The sequence below is a fragment of the Metarhizium acridum genome, assembly GCF_019434415.1.
Source record: "Metarhizium acridum strain ARSEF 324 chromosome Unknown scaffold_13, whole genome shotgun sequence".
Lineage (NCBI taxonomy): Eukaryota > Fungi > Ascomycota > Sordariomycetes > Hypocreales > Clavicipitaceae > Metarhizium > Metarhizium acridum.
The window spans coordinates 1,647,117-1,664,484 of record NW_027094016.1 but is presented as its reverse complement, the minus strand read 5'-3'; the positions used below and the strand labels follow the sequence as shown (position 1 = coordinate 1,664,484).

At 52.2% G+C, this 17,368-nt stretch overlaps 5 protein-coding genes across 6 annotated transcripts; 2 read left to right on the top strand and 3 right to left on the bottom strand.

Moving 5' to 3' along the window:
* The first annotated feature begins 4,285 nt into the window (after positions 1–4,285).
* J3458_003113 (uncharacterized protein) lies at positions 4,286–8,633 on the top strand. The gene is made up of 2 exons (XM_007811161.2): positions 4,286–5,768; positions 5,938–8,633. The coding sequence occupies exons 1-2, from the start codon at positions 5,175–5,177 to the stop codon at positions 7,399–7,401; spliced, it is 2,058 nt and encodes a 685-aa protein (XP_007809352.2). The 5' UTR covers positions 4,286–5,174; the 3' UTR covers positions 7,402–8,633.
* Positions 7,817–8,641, bottom strand: J3458_003112 (uncharacterized protein). The gene is made up of 2 exons (XM_066117589.1): positions 8,422–8,641; positions 7,817–8,268 (listed from the first exon to the last, which is right to left on the bottom strand). Exons 1-2 carry the CDS (start codon positions 8,454–8,456, stop codon positions 7,995–7,997), a joined length of 309 nt encoding a protein of 102 aa, XP_065977376.1. The 5' UTR covers positions 8,457–8,641; the 3' UTR covers positions 7,817–7,994.
* A 298-nt stretch (positions 8,642–8,939) lies between these two features.
* CDC14_1 (cell division control protein 14) lies at positions 8,940–12,475 on the top strand. 2 transcript variants are annotated; one of them, XM_007811160.2, is made up of 3 exons: positions 8,940–9,649; positions 9,821–10,132; positions 10,236–12,475. In XM_007811160.2, the coding sequence occupies exons 1-3, from the start codon at positions 9,592–9,594 to the stop codon at positions 11,756–11,758; spliced, it is 1,893 nt and encodes a 630-aa protein (XP_007809351.2). In that variant the 5' UTR covers positions 8,940–9,591; the 3' UTR covers positions 11,759–12,475. The 2 variants fall into 2 exon arrangements, with proteins under 2 accessions (XP_007809351.2, XP_065977375.1); XM_066117588.1 differs by having other exon boundaries at positions 9,821–12,475.
* Positions 12,476–13,639: 1,164 nt separating this feature from the next.
* Positions 13,640–14,263, bottom strand: J3458_003110 (uncharacterized protein; the record flags this gene model as incomplete). Its single annotated transcript, XM_007811159.2, has 1 exon — positions 13,640–14,263. The coding sequence occupies one exon, from the start codon at positions 14,261–14,263 to the stop codon at positions 13,640–13,642; it is 624 nt and encodes a 207-aa protein (XP_007809350.2).
* Positions 14,264–15,745: 1,482 nt separating this feature from the next.
* ERV29_1 (ER-derived vesicles protein erv29) lies at positions 15,746–16,942 on the bottom strand (the record flags this gene model as incomplete). The annotated part of the gene is made up of 4 exons (XM_007811158.2): positions 15,746–15,883; positions 15,976–16,469; positions 16,574–16,686; positions 16,785–16,942. 4 exons carry the CDS (start codon positions 16,940–16,942, stop codon positions 15,746–15,748), a joined length of 903 nt encoding a protein of 300 aa, XP_007809349.2.
* Positions 16,943–17,368: the final 426 nt, after the last annotated feature.

Here is a 17,368-nt window from a genome sequence, read left to right as displayed (position 1 = left end):
TTGTACGCCTCGCTACAGGATACAAGGTGCGCACACGAGGCTACTTGGGACAGACGAACGGACAGTTCCCATTGACAGCAAGAGGGGAAGGTGGTCACGACGTCGGTCTCCAGTTTGCTGCAAGACAGTCTTCAGCTCGCGTAGGTCTATTGAATTTCTGTCTCAGCTTCCTTTACTGACCGGTGACGAGGACCAGGGTTCTGGGAGGCTCAGCCTCCAAATACGGTCGTTGACTTGACTGCATATTTGGCGGTCTGCATCTGCACTTGAATGGGTTTGGTCAGACTGGGCGAGTTCGAGTTCTTCTTGGCGCCCCTCTGCTGGCAAGAGTGCTTGGACGAAGGCTGGAAGAGGACACGACGATATATTCGGCGTCGGGCTGAAGGTGTGGTGTTTTACGAGTTTTACCTGCAGGAGAGCGGCGGGAAGAGAGATGAATTGATATTTTTGGAAGGAGCTTGTGTCGCTCCTTCACACCACTATTCTACCGCTGTGTGGAAAATGAGCTGGTGGCTGCGAAATAGGATGATATATGTGAGCTTGACAGGCACTCCATGTGGTTTGGTGGGACTTGCACCGGAAAGGCTGACTCGGATGTGTGTACGGAGTGCCGCGATGCTAGTTGGGACAACGCTGCTTCCATGATAGCACAAGACCGTAGTAGTAGTAGCATCGCTTGAGGTTTTCGTTTGGGGGTTGGCGTTTTGTCTGGAATCGGGATTCGGGATGTCGTCCGTGGGCACGGAGCTGCTGTCAGCTAACTATGATGTACGGATAAAACTAAGTGGATGGGTTTAAAGAGAGGGAAAGGCGAATAATCTTTCTGCCTTGGTAAGTGTAGAGGTATTTCGAGATATTTATCTGGCAGGTCTGTGAGTGGTTTTGTCTGGGATTCTGGGCTGCCGCTGCGTCATCTCCACTGGAGATGACTCTTGTCAACTGTGTAGCATCTAATGTGATGAGTGATGGTTAGTACAGTTGATGAAACACTCAAGGATGCGGTCGTGGTGACAATTTAAAGAAAAAAGAAAAAAAAAAAAAGAAAAGAAGAAAAAAAAAAAGAGAGAGAGAGAGAGAGAGAGAGAGAGAAAGAAATTTGTGTCTAGGGTGGTTGATATGTTGAGCGTTTGGGCAAGTGAAACTGTGCCGCAGGTTTCGGGAATAGTGAGATTTGGGCGTATTTTAAGTGTTGTCGGAGCTGAAGTTTTATGCAAGTTAATGGAAGAAATCTGGCATATGGGAATCTCACTGGTTTAATGTCTTTACATGTATGGTGGTTGTTTCATCACGTGATGCGCGGGTTTTCTATTCAACTCGCCATCATTTGACGGTATTAGACCAGAGGCTGTCGCTTAGGTTTGCCTGATCAAATAGTGACCGCCATTTAGCACTCGGAGCATCACTTGCGCTGTTCTGCAAGTCTGTACTTGAGTCAAATTCGCATTCTTGTTTCTCCTCTTCACGGTGTCGACATAGCTCACAGCTCCGACCTGCCGTCCCTACCAAACCTGCCTGTTCATCCACATCGCGACCACGCGGCCTTTGTCAGAAGCTGGGGTCCGAAATATGCAAGGTGTGGCAGCCCTTCTACCTCTTGTGTCGGGTGATTGGCCAAGTTTCAACAAGGTGCGAACTAGCTCAGCTGATGCTTGCTGCGTTACGTCGAAGGATATCTGCGTGATCAGCTTGTCATGAACGCCGGTGAGCGGCACAAGACTATTATATGCGCCACACTCTTTGTTTAATCCTCGGGCGACACACTGGAGCTCCATTATCAAACTGAGTACGCGGGTGATTTCGTTCCGCAGCTGTTTCTAACACGGCATCAGAACCAAACTTCCTGCATAGACAGCCAGAACCTAATGTGATTGGGACGAGCATTACTTCTGCTGTCATGCACGACGGTTCAGAGACGCATTTGACAACCGACTCTGGGGTGCATGATGCTACGACCAATCGCTTTTTTAAAATCTTTGTTCGACTGGCTCTGTGAGCCGCTGCCAATTGGTATGACGCCCACATACATGGACGAGATCCGTATCCTGACAAGGATTTGTTAAGTCCTGGGATGCATCTTCAAGTTCTTGGCCTACCAAGAGGAAGGGGTGTAAGGCAATCATTGAAATGGGACAAACGAATATCAAAACAGCAATATCAAGCACGCCAAGCTGTCCCTGAAGCAATCGAACCGTACGAATCAAAACTTGGTACAGCCACGTACAGCAAATTGTTAACTACATCCGGGGATACTTTGTGAGATGGTGGAACTTGCGACTCACTAGCCGATGGGTCTGCCGGGGACAGCATGGTTCTGCGGACACACAAGTCCTGACAGGATAGAAGGCTTCTTCAGTTGTCAGATTTACAAGACTCTGTCCATTACCGTGGTCAACGGGCGCGCCACTGGTTACGTCTGATGAGGTGGTAGTCAAAGTCACAGGCTCCTCCAACACTCGAAGAAATGGCCATCCTCAGCCAAGGGAAGAAGAGTATCGGAAGACGTTGGACCGCCGACCAACATTCATGAAAAGAGCCGACAGCAATAGACGGGCAAATAAAATGAGAACTAATTAGTTCAATTTGGCACCTTGACCTCTATTAGGTGCTTCAATGACCTCCTATGGGAGTGTAGCTTGAAAGTCAGGACCTCTAATTCCGCTTGGCCTTCCGCACGCTGGCTTGGACGCATCCCTAATATTCCCGTATTAACCTCGGGGTGGAGACCGGGTTGCCCAAATTGGAGAAGCAAGAGCGACCGCTATTTCCCGAATGTCTTAGTATCCATCTACAAACGATCCTTAGATGCGGCTAACTATGCATGCAACCCGTCCACAGAAGACACAGGAACAAGGTCTGCTCATATAAAACGAGGACTAGGCTTTCCATTTCTAGCCTCCGTGAGTACAACACTATTATCACAAGAGTGTAGAAGGAATCGAGTTGACTCTTGAGATGAAGAAGTGAGCCACAAGGCGGCAAAGCGTTGAGGCATCATCCAAAAACGCAACCAGGGACAATAAGCTCAGCGGACAATTGGAAAGAGACTGAGGCTCAGCAAAATCCAATGAAAGAAGGAAGCGATGGGTGGAGAGGGACCGTCTAGAATCTGAGGTGCTTTGTCTTGATCAGTTCCCACCACTTCCAACCTGTGGATAAAGTTGTAGGCCGAAGTCATTGGGGCCGTCTTGGCGCTAGTCTTTCAGAATTGATTGTACGGAGCAGGCTTGTTAGTTTTGTGCTGGTCCGGTTGGTCGCGAGTCGCAGCCAGGACTGGGTTTCTCCGGCAAAAAGGATCATTGACAACCCCGTTTTCCACTATTGTATTGTCGTAATTTGTTATCATGGGATCATCCCTCCGCAGTTGGTGACGGATATAATATCCAGAAGACAGTTGGCCCAAGACGGAGTGTGGCACGGGCAGTATTCTCCCGACTCGACAAACATTTGAAGGCCATGTAATAGGTAGGATTCGCTGCTAGACGGTGTCGAAGGACGCTTACATACTCAAGTATACGGAGTTGATGGCTGTCTATTGAGGAAGAAGCTGACAGGAGCACCCACCCGCTGATGAGTGTTACTCGGTTGATTTCTCTCGCCCATCTGGCTCGAGCCATGTTAAGGTCGGGCGTTCGATCCACAGTGTACCTGCAACGTCAATGGTGACCCCTGCTGGTGGTGGTCTCAGAGACCCTGGCTGGAAGGTCTGTTCCGGATTGTCTCTACACATGTAGACAGGATGGACAGCGCCGGCCCTAGCCATGGAGGCGGGCATGCAAGATGGTTGAATGGATAAGCCGGTTCCCAGCACGAGGTCTGGTCCCACCCCAACCGGCTTGCAGGTTTCGAGTTCCCACATGGAAGACAGCCTTCACCAGGCTAACGCTTGATGGGTGATGGGTGGCTGGTGGCTGTCTGTTACGTTACGGGATGATGATTTTCGAGGATGTTTGAACGGTGATCTGGTGTTATTTTTTTTTTGTTGGAAAGTAGCGAGTCAGCTGCGGAGTCTGGAAACTGCGCTTGAGGAGGGCTGCGCATCGTGGCTGCCGTCAGGTTGTATGTACTCCGTATGTACGTTACTATTTGTGCCATGCCACACAAGTGGCTGGACCCAGTCACCAGCGTGTTCCCAGCGTGTTCCCAGTGGGTTCTCCAGTGCGCTAGCCCCAGCAAATGCCCACATGTGCACCAGTTGACCTGAGCATCCAAAAGTGCAGTTGAAGGCATCTATCTGCACCAGACCAATCTGGACCGCTTCCAGCAGTTCTGGTGCTGTACGGAGTATGTAGGTTCAATGTTGCGCTAGGTTGCGCCTCAGTCGCCTGACCCTTCAACGTTCCAACTCCCTGCGCTGGCCCGCCTGGCAGAAGAACCAGACTGCTTGCTCCAGTTCTCCAGATTTAGAAAGGTCAATGGTTGCGTCGTCCTGCGCCAATCTCCAAAAGCGTCCCGTCGTCAACGTCGCCAACGGCATTTTTTTCCTCCTCCACCCCCCAGCCATCGTTGCTGACGAGCCTTCATTTCGCTGGAGCGGCCAGTTGACAAGCCGTTCGTTTCTCCGATTATTTGAGACGGACATATTTGACTCGCGCTCTTCGCTGCCTTTACGCTCCTGGCTGTCGTCTTCAATTCGCGCACTAACCACCAGACGCAGCTCAAGTGCTCCGTCGGCGCGGCAGCCACCACCGCCCACCAACCACCAAGCAGTCGGCACCCCTCCAAACCAACAGCCCACGATAAGAAGCCAAAAGAAAGACGGGGGAAAAAGAGAGAGAAAGGGAGAAAGAGAAGACCTCGATGACTGCAACATAGCATCCTAGCTGCGACTATACGTGCCCACGGACAGACACAGCAAGCTCATGATCACAGGCATCTCAATTTCCAATCACCCCGGCCACCTTCCGCACGACCGCCGCAGGCCTCATTTTGCGGCCGGGGACCTTCAATTCGTTGGCCAAAGCAGACGGGACCCAAGACGCAAGCAGGGCAACTTATAAACGATTGGCCACAAGAAATCTCGACGTCTCATTACACGCGAAAAGAAAAGGAAGCATTTTGTCGGCTTCATCCTCCCGGCAATTCAATTCGGAACCGCGCCACCGGCAGGCCACCGACCGAATCTCTGGCTCCCATCTGCAGCCGCACACGGTCCACCGTCATCATCTCGATTTGCCATGATGGCTTCGGCGGCCTGGGATGGCCAGGACCAGCATATGGCTTCCGCCACCGAAGATGAGTTCAACCAATTTCTCGACATGAGCGGCATGGGAAACATGGGTGATGGCATGCAGTTCGACTTCCATGGCTTCCAGGATGGCCCCTCGCAAGCCATCATGGATCAGCATCAGCATCAGCATCAACACCCGCAACATCAGCATCGGCAACAGGCCGACGCCATTATGGGTGATGCCGACCCTTCTCACATTATTCCCCGCAGTGACGGGCTGCTGCAAAATCACACGCCTGCTATGGTGACGACTGCCGGCATGCAAGCACAGTTACTGGCTACTTCTGCCCCGAGCGACGCTCTTTCCAGTATCGATGCTCAGATCCAGTATCTCCAGCAGCAAAAATTTCATCAACAGCAACGCCAGCTTCAAGAACAACGAGCAACCTTCTTTGCAAACCAAAGCCATTCGGTCCCTCCTACTCCCCAGAGCATGGAGATGCCTCCTGGCAGCGGTCAATTCTATTCTCAGCCGGAGCAGATGTCCCAGCGAACAGCTTATGACCGAGGGTATCATCAGCGAATGTCGGAGCAGCAAGATGTAAGTGGTATTCTTCTCCTCCTTTAGTTGCAAAGAACCCAGTTCCTGGGTTGGCTTCACTCTTTCATTTTTATCATTTTTTCTTTTTTTTAAAAGAAAGAAAAACCCCACAGGGCACCACATTCTCTCGAATGGGAAAGGCGATGAATGCTAATGTGATGGACTACAGATGGCCTTCACACCCCTTGTGTCCCCGGCTGTGACGCCTTTGGATCCCCATTTCAATATGGAAAATGCTTTTACTGTGCCCGGAGCTTACTTTAGCCCTCTTACCTCGCCAGCCTTGCATGCTCAAAACGATTCATCATCTGCTTACGACCATAGCACACAGTCCAACAACTCACCTGTTGAAATGGATCTAGAAGCACCCGCTATTGCTCCTATTGCAGGGTCCAGCACAGACTTGTCCAAGAAGGCCAGGAAGAATAATGCAGTCAAGGCGCGGGGAAAGGGCGTGAAGAACTCACCTATTGCCAAGCCTCAACGCCGAAAAACGGGCCCGAGCCCGGCCATGGTGTCTCAGGTGTTGAATGAGGTGGACGAGAGAAACGCGCCTTCCGCAGACCAAGGATTACTTCCTCTCCCAGCCACATCGACTGACGGCTCGGAAGAAAATGCCTCGGTATCGCCCGAAAACCTGTCCGAAATGCCCCCTCCTCCGGTTCCCGCTCGACGGTCAACTAGCAAATCTCCGTACATTCAAGCACAGAACGGAAGCTCACAACAGCCTACACCCCGTTCCTTGGCAGAAGAACAGAGAGAAAAGCAGCAGCAGCAGCCTCATCCCGCTACGCCAGCCTCACTCATGAAACTTCCCGCTTCCAAGGCAAAGAAACCACTGGCGATGAACCAAGAACAGATCGACCAGGAGCAACACACTGTCACGGAAAACATCGAATCGCTTGAGCTACCGGAGTCAATATCAAACAGGCCTCTCGCGCCGATCAACACATCGCTGGTGTCACCGTCGTCCTGTATGGAACCAAACTCTGCGAAAAGCACCTCGCAGCAACCTTTGCAATCGCCAAACACTCGGACCCCCGGAACGGCATCAGCGAGTCAAAGTCCTCAATTACGACCGGGATCGTCCGGACCTAGTGCGCGCAAGACCCCTCAGCTGGCTTCTAGAAACAGCAGGAAACGGTCTACCGGCTCAGTTCACGCCTCACCTGCTCTGTTACCGAGAATATCACCGAACATCAAGCCTTTACTGCCGGGAACTCCTGGCCTGTCGATGGAAGACACAGCTTCACGTTTGCTCATGACCAAATCCAACTATCAAAATATTCTGGAAGGAAACACTGTGCCCGGAGTTTCATATCCCACGGAGTTGTCAACAAATCTCACGTCAAAACGAACATCTCACAAGATTGCGGAGCAAGGACGAAGAAATCGTATCAATTCTGCGCTGCAAGTCATGGCCAGCTTGTTACCAGATCCACAAAAGCTTGAAGACGATGAGGCGGAGAAGAAAGACAGCAAGTCGCAAAACAATGTGCCCAACAGCAAAGCAAGCGTTGTGGAGAATGCCATCGTGCACATGAAACATCTCCAAAAAGAGAATGGCGACTTGAGACAAGAGCTAGACGAGTTAAAGAGCCAGCTGCAAAAACTACAGGCATCGGCGACGTAACGACGTGGACAAATATCTGACGACAATCTAGACTTGGCAGTTTGAATCTAGTCAACTTGTTGGATTGCATAATGGGATAAATAGCATGGGGTTTTCTTGGTTGCGAAATAGCAAAATGATTTCGGGGAGGCGGATATCACATTGGTTGCATTTATCGGGGGAGGTGGCAGTCGATATTACACGATTTGGTTACCTTGAAGCATTTTGAACGGGTTTTGTATGAAATTATCGAGTTCAAACGGTTTTCTTTATGTTCTTCTTCTCTTTGTTGGTGGCGTTTTTTGTCCTAAATGTCCAGCCTGTCTGCTGTTTCGAGTACTCCTTTTTTGGTCATAGAGGGCTGTTGGAGAGCATAAAGGGCTAGAGCACAGTACTGTTAGGTAGTCGATCGTCTGCAACGCTTCTTTAGTCAGATGAGACATGAGAAAATATGCTATAAATAAATACGGATACTATAGCTAACCATGTAACGTTGTCTAGGCTAGTGGGCTCGATGTTTCTTCAACCTATGTTTCCAGAATCGGCGCCCAAGGAGTCGTGGGCCACGTGTTTCTCAATTTTCACGTCTATGAGAGGGGAGAGATTGTCAAGCTTCATGACGGATTCTCGTTTTCTTTTTGCGGCAATACATCTACATCCAACTGCTCCATCACCTCCAGCACAAGCCTGAGGCTTTCCATGAAGGAATTCACTGCCACGCGAAGCATGCGATTCGTCGTCGCCTGGTAGTCTACCTCGAGGACGGTATCTTGGTCCGATGCGACGGACAGCTGCCGCTGAACGAGGGGGGATAGTTCTGGGTCGACGCGGAGAGCTTTGAGGGCAGTTGATGCGAGTCTTGCGGTTGGGAGGGGCACACGAAGGGCTCTGTAGATTTTTTTTTGGCGCCAACGACGTTAGCTACGACGCTTTTGTCATGAAGCCGAAGCTTGTAGAGGAGAGGAAGGGCAGGTGTGTTTTGTTTTTTCTGTTGTTGGTGGCGAGGGTTTCTATTTTTGGGGGTTGATGGGCGAGACAAACATTGAGCAAGGGAACTGGGTCGTCGGGGAGGCCATGGTGACGGGGACGAGCTGATTGCGACGGTCGTCCCGGGCACCGGCGTCGCAGATTCAGACTTGGTGAGCGGGCGGGCCTGATCGGTGGTCGCAGACCTGGTGCCGTGTGTTGAGTGCAAGGAATGCAGATGAGGTCAAGAGTTTTTTTTCTTCTGGTGTTTGTCGCATGGTCGCGCAGATGGAGGGGCAGCGATTGGCGACGGGCAGGTTATCGGGTTTTCGCAAGGTCGTCCGTGACTAGCGGTAGCGTTGGCGGCTGCTGTGGCGCGGGCTCCAACCAGATGGAATGCAGGCTGGGCCCACCCCGTTTCATGCACGCGCCACAGCCGCACCGGCTTTCCATGTCCCGCTTTCCATGCCATGGTCTTTTCGTCCTGTGTGTAGGCTGATGGTTCCCCTGGCAACAGGCTGACCCACAACAAAACCGCCTCGTCTTGTTATTCCCCTACAGGCAAGGCAAAAAAGCGGAGGGTCTCACAACAACAAGCCTGACCAGTGGACGACGCACCGGGCAGCCGGGGTACGGAGTAGAGGGTGTGGCTCGCTCTGCTCGAGCATACAAAACCCGCCCGGTGTTTCTGAGCTGTTGTTGACTTGGGGACTTCTCTTCTGTACAAAAACATCGTGAGCCGTCACCACTTTGTTTGGAAATCCCTCGTCTTTCTTTTTCTTCCTTCCTCTCCTCTCCCCCCACACCACTATTGCCTCGCTCAGCCCCCTCTCTTGTCAACGTGCATGAATCCTTGAACGAGGCAGCTTATTTTGCAGGTTTTATCTATTCGAGCGACGTTGTGCTTCTCAACCGACGACAGTGACGACACTGCCTGCACCGAAACCGCCTTTCTTATAGAGTTTAGACGAGTCTCGTCCTCGATCTCTGTGTTTGCAAGTTGCCGTTCGGGTCTCTTGTGTGTTGACAAGCTGAGGGCATTTTCATTTTCTGCGTGCCGAAGCGTACCGTAGCATTGGTCTTGTCCGCCCGCCTGGCATTGACTCTTCGCTATCTCTGCTGTTGGGGCGCTTCGCCAAACTGCCGCCGCCTGTCTCTTCAAGGCCTTTTCTCCATACAAGACGGGTTTTTGTTTGGGCGCTGGAAAAGAACGCAGAACCTCGCTGAAGCGTGAGCCTGGAATCAATGGCTCCCAGTTCCAGGCGCGCGCAAAACATGGGGCATGTCATTGAGTATATCCCAGGTATGCCATGCGTCCAATCGCAGCCAGTGCTTTCTCCTCCCCCTCCTCCTCTTCATCTGGCTCAGCTTGTTGCTCCAGATGGCGTTTTGTTGGCTATGCGCTGCATGTGTGCCCAATCAATTGCGTGGATCTGAGCGTTGCTGACGATGGCTTCTTCTCTTCTTTTTGCAGACCGCCTCTATCTCGGCGCCTATCTTCATCCTCCCACCGCGGATACACTGTTCCCCGGCTCGGAATCTCCCGTTGCTTCGAGAAAACGATCGCACAGGAATCTGGCCCCTGCTTCTTCAGTGGGCAGTGGTCGTCCGGCGCCGTGCTACTTTACAATTGATGATACACTTTTGTACAATGCCTTTCATCACGACTTTGGCCCTCTGCACATTGGCCACTTGTACCGGTTTGCTATTCGATTTCACGATATTCTTGGTGCCAAGGAGAACAAGGACCGACCTGTTGTCTTCTGGAGCGCTGCTGACCCGCGGAGTGAGTTTCTTCTCCGCCTCTCTCTCTTTTTTGCTCCCTCCCTCTCACCCTGGCTGGGTTTCCATGGCGCAACTGGGGCTGTCAACTAACAGTCCTACCAAAGGCCGTGCGAATGCCGCCTGTATGCTGGCTTGCTACATGATCTTGATCCAAAATTGGCCGCCTCATTTGGCCCTGGCTCCTATTGCCCAGGTCGATCCGCCTTTGATGCCCTTCCGCGATGCTGGGTACAGCCAAGCCGACTACGGCATCACTGTCCAAGACGTTGTGTATGGTGTGTGGAAGGCCAAGGAGGAAAAGTGCATTGATCTTGACAATTTTGATCTTGAAATGTACGAAAAGTTTGAGCGTGTAGAGCACGGCGACTTTAACTGGATCACTCCCCATTTCCTGGCTTTCGCCTCTCCTCAACATACACCCGTCGCCAAGGTTACAGAAGATTCTGAGCTCTGGCCATTGCTGCCGCGAGATTTGGCCGCCGTTGATGCCCATCCGACCCTGCCACAGCCTTTCAAGAACGTATTGAAGCACTTCTCCGAGAAGAATATTGGCTTGGTTGTCAGGTTGAACTCACACTTGTATTCTCCATCGTACTTTGAGGCTCTGGGCATTCAGCATCTTGACATGATTTTTGACGACGGAACGTGCCCTCCACTCACAACTGTCCGCAAGTTTATTCGGTTAGCGCACGAGACCATCACCGTGAAGAAGAAGGGTATTGCGGTGCACTGCAAGGCTGGGCTCGGCCGCACCGGCTGTCTCATCGGCGCATACTTGATCTACAGGCATGGCTTCACCGCCGACGAGATCATCTCCTTTATGCGCTTCATGCGACCCGGTATGGTTGTTGGTCCCCAGCAGCACTGGTTACATCTCAACCAGGGTACATTCCGGGAGTGGTGGGTTGAGGAGCGTGTTGAACGTCGTCTGAGAAGAGAACTTGCCGCTGCCAATCCTGTTCCAAGCACACCCATAAGAGCTATGCAGAAGACGAGCCTGCGCAATGGACAAATGTCTACCCCTCCGAATCGCAGCCCATCGAACCGCACACCTCTCAGCGAAGTCGACCAGGACCGCAAGAATGGTGTACAGGAGGACTACCTTCCGGCCCCTACTCCTGGACAACCTCGAAAGTCTACGCGGGCTGCCGATCGCCACCATCCTTACCAACGATCAGGTGCCACTCACAGATCAAGTATAGAAGAAGAGAAAGAAAGCCTGAACGGGACCGAAATAGTGGCCATGCACCGTTACACGCAGGGCTCAGATTCTGACGAAGAGTTGCATGTTCGCATGCGCAGCCACCGTAAGGCATCAGCGTCACCCAGCCGCGAGAGGGTCCGCGCAGTCAGCCAGACAACGTCGACAGTTTATCTCATTGATAACGACGCCTCACAGGATGCAGAGAACATTGGCTCCGGCCGACCAAAGACCGTGGATCGTGTTGCTAGTACACCTAGCGTCATGACCAAGGTCCGTGGCAGTAAGCGTGCCGGATCCGAGTCTCCCTTGCGAGCCAAGGACTCTGCTGGAATCCGAAAGACGAGCGGCCGTGTTGGCAGCTCCAGTATGTCTGTGTCGGCCTCAGCTATGTCCACGGCACGTAAAGTCTCCGGGTCGTCATAGGAGATTGGCCTAGCCCAACGGATTCAGCACCGGTGATTTGAGTACATTTTCAAATACCCACGGAGAAGCCATGAAATTTTTTTTGTGTTTCTACTTTTTTTATATTAACGATGATGACAAAGTTACGTCCATTTTGACGAGCGATTCGTTTCAACATTCTGCATACATGCATGTCTTTAGGCGTTCCTACGAAGAGGGAGAGGGAGGAAAAACAAGCATATCTCATTCAGTGAGCTTTGTATGTGTCTACAAAGCTCGAATTCTTCTTGAAAAGGAAGAGGATTGGACTCTCGAGGCCGACAAGTAGACCTTTATGAAAAGAGCGGATGCCAATCAGGTGGGGATAGAGGGTGAGGACAAGGGGAAAGTCAAGCTATAGTGGCCAATTGCGAAAGTTTGAAGACGAGGTATTCCACGGTCATGGCATTTATTGTGTTATTGAGCTGCGATGGCGCTACAGGAGGGACGGCGCGGATGTTTTTCTTTTTGTTTTGTTTTGTTTTGCCTTTTGGCCCTGTTGGTTTTATGATTGCTTGGTATTGTTTTCTTCCTTTTTTCCCTCAAAGATCCTCTTCTCTGGGCTTGCTCGATTTGTGTCTACTTCGGTTTCTTGTTTTATTCAATCATTGGGTAGTTGGTAGGTTTGTTCAAGGGAGAAGGGGGGACTGTGGAATGACGAGGTATGGAGCGAGTTGTGCATATATATATCAGACGGCATGGATTTTATTGTTTCAATTATGATGTTGAAGCTGCTGGCTAAATGTTTGTGTGATATGTGTGAATGTACGGGTTTGAGTGATGGGCAGGTAGACGGAATGGCTGTCTGCCATTCAACACATGAGCCAGCAAGGGCACGTATATCAAATTGTTGAATTATTTCGAGAAAAAATCAAAAAAAGGGGCTAGATGGAGGGCATCTAGTAACACTCTATTTTGGCCGTACCTAGTCCAGGGAACCGTAACTAACCACGCAAGACACCATGAGTACACGCATCGCGATGCGTCACACACACTAGCCAAGGGCACGTATATATGGATGGTTGTAGACTGACTGCTAGTTAAAGGGAGCTTGACGACGAGACAACCACCCGCCTCAACTCAACGACATGTTCAAGGGATGACGGATGGCCCGCCAAGTAGCTTTCTTTCTTTCTTTTCTTTTCTTTCTTTTCTTTTGGCGCAAGGCTGCTCGAACGATTGACTGACTGGCTGGCTGCCTGCCTTTACGTCAATTGCTCGGGGCGCTCATCCATTTTACTCGGGGCGCTGACGCCCCAATTTTTCTGCGGTCAACCCCGCTGCCAGACCCCATAGTACATTCTCAGTAAAAATGCATGGCAGTTTTACTCAACACTAAAAAGCTCTATTAAAAATTAACGGGTTTTTTAATAAAGCTGCAGCCGTATGAATTTTTCAGCGGGCAGCAGCGTTTTTCCTGCTTTAACACCACCTCGGCCTGAAAGTGTACAGCGGCTTAAAAAAAATCATGTAAATTACACAAGCACCTTATCATTTAATTAAGGGCATTTACTGCCATGCATTTGAACTGAAAATGTACTGTGGGGTCTGGAATCGGGGCCGCTAGACCAAAATTAGGGCGTGGTGGGGTATTGAGCGCCCCGAGTAAAATGGATGAGCGCCCCGAGCAATTGACGCCTTTACACGCGGATGCTCTCCAGCGTGGACACGACCGTCTCCATGATGTCGGCGGCCTCGCGGCTCGACACATGCTCCCCTACGCGCAGGCACATGTCGACCGTGTCCCTGCAGCGCTTGCCGACCTTGTCCCTCCACCGCTCGGGCGACTAGTGCGGCTTGTGGTACGTCTGGAGGACCTTGCGCAGGCCGATCTCGAGGAGCACCAGGCCCAGCGAGTAGACGTCAAAGGCCTTGCAGTAGCCCATGCCGCGCAGCGAGGCCGGGTGGCGGTGGAGGTCCTCGATGGACGGGTTCCGGGCCACCACGGACAGCGCCGTGTCCATGTCTGGCCGCGAGGCGTCGAACCCCGTCAACCCCGTCAGATAGGGGCTCGAGATGTCCGGCACGAGGGCGGCCGGGGAGAAGAAGAAGGCAACGCTGGAGCTGCAGATTGACTTGTGCAGCTAGTCCAGCGAGGCGCACGCGGTCGTCCATGCGGCGGACCAGGGCGACCCATTCCACCACCACGTCGCCTGCTGTGTCGTGGCGGGCTTGTCTCCGTTTCTGGCTGTTTGCTGCCGGTGAGCGTGGGCCGTCGTCGTCGTCATCGTCGTCGTCGTCGTCGTCGGGCAGCGCCAGCGCGGCAAACGGCACCTTGAGCGCAAACGGGGGCTTGAATGCTGCCCGCGGCTTGCTGTCGAGGTTGATGCGGAGAGACTTGAGCTTTGCCGAGGCCCGGAGCTGCGGGTGCGTGTCCAGGAGAGACTGCTGCGTAAGGTCTCGCTCGGCAGGTGTCCATGTCCGTTGGAAGGAGGGGCAGCTGTGATGCTGGGAAGAGGCGCTCGAGGCCGTCGTTGAAGTCTGCATCTTGTCGGCCATCTGACATGCGGCATGGGTCGAGGAAGAATGAGAGCGAATGTGTTTTATGTGTGTCGAGTAACAGAGACACAGAGAGAGACAAGATATCAAGCAGTACCTTTCAGATCCCTGCAAATTCGCAAACTTGTCCGTAAAACACCACGCATCACCATCGCCGCCCAACAAAACACACAAGGCAATCCCATGAAACCCAGGCAACTCGCCCGCAATAACCCACTTGGTCCCCAAACTCCATTCCCGTCTCCAGCTCCCCTCCGCCTTGGACGTTTTGCCCTCATCCCTAGACGATTCCTTCCTCCCAGCCCTGGCCTCAACCGCACGCCCGTGTCCGAGTCCGTGTCCATGTCCGGCCCCGTTCATTCTCCTCTCTAAGCCCATACCGCTCCTGAAGCTTCCCGAAATGAGTCACGGTCCCATGCAGCTCTTGCAGTATCTGCGTCGCCTGCTCTCGCAGCCGTCAAAGAGCTGGCCCATGAAGACCACCACGCCAATAGTGGTGCCGATGAGCTCGGCCGCCATGGGTGGGAAAGGTGAACATGTATTCCTGTCAATGGAGAGTCCCTGGAGGAGATTGCGAGGCGGAAACCAGCAGTTCCCAACGCCCTCTCTGACAGGGGCTTTTTTTTTTGGTACGCGTGTGTATGCGTATAGTGTCAAGTAGCAACTCGGCCGAGCTGTCTGAAATTGTTAGTCCAAAACCCAACCCCACCAGCCTGCTCCCCTGCACAAGCAGAATTGCCACTGTGAACCGCCAGCTCGAGACATATTCCCAATGTATAGGTCCCTCCTCACTTGTCCAGTCGCGGCAGAGCATGTCGCTCACACGTTGTGGTCAGCAAAGGTGGCTCGCCTGAGAGAAAGAGCAGGAGGCATCGTGAGGAGCATTGTACGGACACCCACCGCCTCTGACCCGCCTATACCAAATGACGCATCACGTCATCATGTCATCTCTTGCTGATCCGCATCGTGTCCTGACGGCATTTTTGAACGGATGAAGAATGCGCCAACCGATCCGACTGTTAATGCCAAGGCTCGGCCCGCCTCGGCCAACGGAGCCGCACATGTATGCATCAAGATAGAGAGCCTTCTCAGCCAACCACCGACGCAGTAGCCATAAATTCAACAGACAAGGAGCATTCTTTAAAACGTAAATCAGATTGATATTGTGCTTCAGCATGTGTACCTCCTACATCACTGTCCATACTTCTCTCTATATACTGCAAACAGCTGAGCATATTTCATGACAGCCATGCTCGTGGTGGTGACCACGAGGAACTTTTTTTTTCAATGCAGTGTCCTTGAAACCAACAAAGCGCCTCGTAAAAACAAGCTGTCCCGTAGCAGGAAAAAGCTAATCGTCAAAAATGAGAGCCGCGGGGTTTATTTTCATCCATGGCGGCCCACTTCCCGAGACCCGTGAGATCCGTGAGATCCGTGAGATCCGTGAGACCCATGTGCCATCTAGGTCGTCTAGTAGACCTTCTTCTTCTCATCAATACTGAACTGACCAGGGCCACTGTTGACCAGCAGGAGCAGACCACCGACGATCGAGAGGATCTGGAAAAAATCGTACTTGGCAAAGTCCTTGTGTGGGTGGTGCTCGTGGAGCTAGTACTGTATGTTAGCTGTGGCGGCTCGGCGAAGAGACAAGTCTAGCGCACTAGATAGAAAAAAGGAAACGAAAAGGAAAAGAAACTTACGGTCCAGAAGTTGTTGACAAACAGGTTAAAGATGCTCAGAATAACAACGAGAAGCGTGGCGCTAAACTTGGCCTTGAAACCGACAACCACCATGATACAAGCGCCGGCTCCGAGGAGAGACACCAGAACGCGCCAAATGGACCATTGGCCAGTAAAGACAAATCCAATAAAGAGGAAGATGAGTAGAACACGACCGGCTAGCTGGAAGTACATCTTGCGGTCCTTCTCGTCGAGGGTGGGCAGTCCGGCGAAAGCCTTGGTCTTGCGCACCCACGAGTCGGAAAGGACCATGAGAAGGCCACCAATGACCGACAGGTTTCGGAGGAAGAAGTTGAGATCGAAGATCAAGCCATAGCCGAGAGCTTGGGTGATAACGACGCCCATGAGACCGGCGACGGCGTAGTCAGATTGCTTTCGGGCGATGATGAGGGTGGAGCATGCGACCATGGCGACGACGTTGGCGAGAAGGAAAACATGGGTGATACCATTGGGAACTGCGACTATGTTAGATGGCTTTTGCACAGGCTGGTACGCCTCCACCGAGGCCAATTGTTTTTTTCTTCTTGTTCGCCTGCGGCTTATTATTGCATGTACTTACTATGTCGGTAGTCGTGAAGGTACAAAAGCTGGTCGCTCCACTGCATGATGATACGAAGGGCATCTTCCAGGAAAGTGACGACAATCAGGAAGCGGCCAATGGCGGGTAGGTACCTGTATTAGAACAAGCGCTCCGGGTTAGCAATTGTCACGGTAGACGATCGAGGGAGTTGTAGCTAGTTGGGGCAGATGGGAACCAAGTGGCCACGTACGGCTTGATGGGCTCGCTCAGGGTGTCGAGCATATCCTCAACCTTGCTAGTGTAGGGGCGAATCTGGTCGAGAATGTTGCCATTGGATTCCTCGGCGTTGGAAGGGCCGCCGTACTGCGGAGGGCCGCTAAGGCCATATCCAGAGGGACCGCGCTGCATGACGAAAGAGCTGCTGTGCTGGGGACAGTTGCTTGGGATGAAGGGAGGGTCGGCGGGCGCCTGCGGAAGCTGTGTGGATTCTACCAGTCGTAAGGTTCGATGCGGAAGCTTGCGACAGTTGCAGACGAGGCCTGCTGACGATCAAGGTGTCCGCGAAGGGAGTTTCGGATTAGACGAGATAGAGGAGGTTGGATTTGGAAGAAGCGACAGACGTGGTTGTGGCGTGGGGTGATGGACCGAGGAGGTTGAGTTGTCCAAGTGGAAGAAGAAGTAAGTGGTCGCGCCGGTAGAGAGCAGAGACGGAAGGGAGCAGAGAAGAGTTAGATAGCAGGATGAGCAAAGAGCAAAGAGCACGAAGCACAGGGCTGCAAAAGCTTCAATTCAAACAAAGGAAGGCGATGCACCACGATGGCAGGTGAGTTGGAT

Bases quoted from the DNA above. Each gene is read 5' to 3' on its own strand.
- J3458_003112 (XM_066117589.1), bottom strand. From the start codon at position 8,456: ATGGCCTCCCCGACGACCCAGTTCCCTTGCTCAAT. The intron at 8,269-8,421 runs GTTTGTCTCGCC...AAAAATCTACAG, and splicing joins ACCCAGTTCCCTTGCTCAAT to AGCCCTTCGTGTGCCCCTCC.
- J3458_003113 (XM_007811161.2), top strand. From the start codon at position 5,175: ATGATGGCTTCGGCGGCCTGGGATGGCCAGGACCAGCATATGGCTTCC. The intron at 5,769-5,937 runs GTAAGTGGTATT...GATGGACTACAG, and splicing joins GAATGTCGGAGCAGCAAGAT to ATGGCCTTCACACCCCTTGT.
- CDC14_1 (XM_066117588.1), top strand. From the start codon at position 9,629: ATGTCATTGAGTATATCCCAG. The intron at 9,650-9,820 runs GTATGCCATGCG...TTCTTTTTGCAG, and splicing joins TGTCATTGAGTATATCCCAG to ACCGCCTCTATCTCGGCGCC.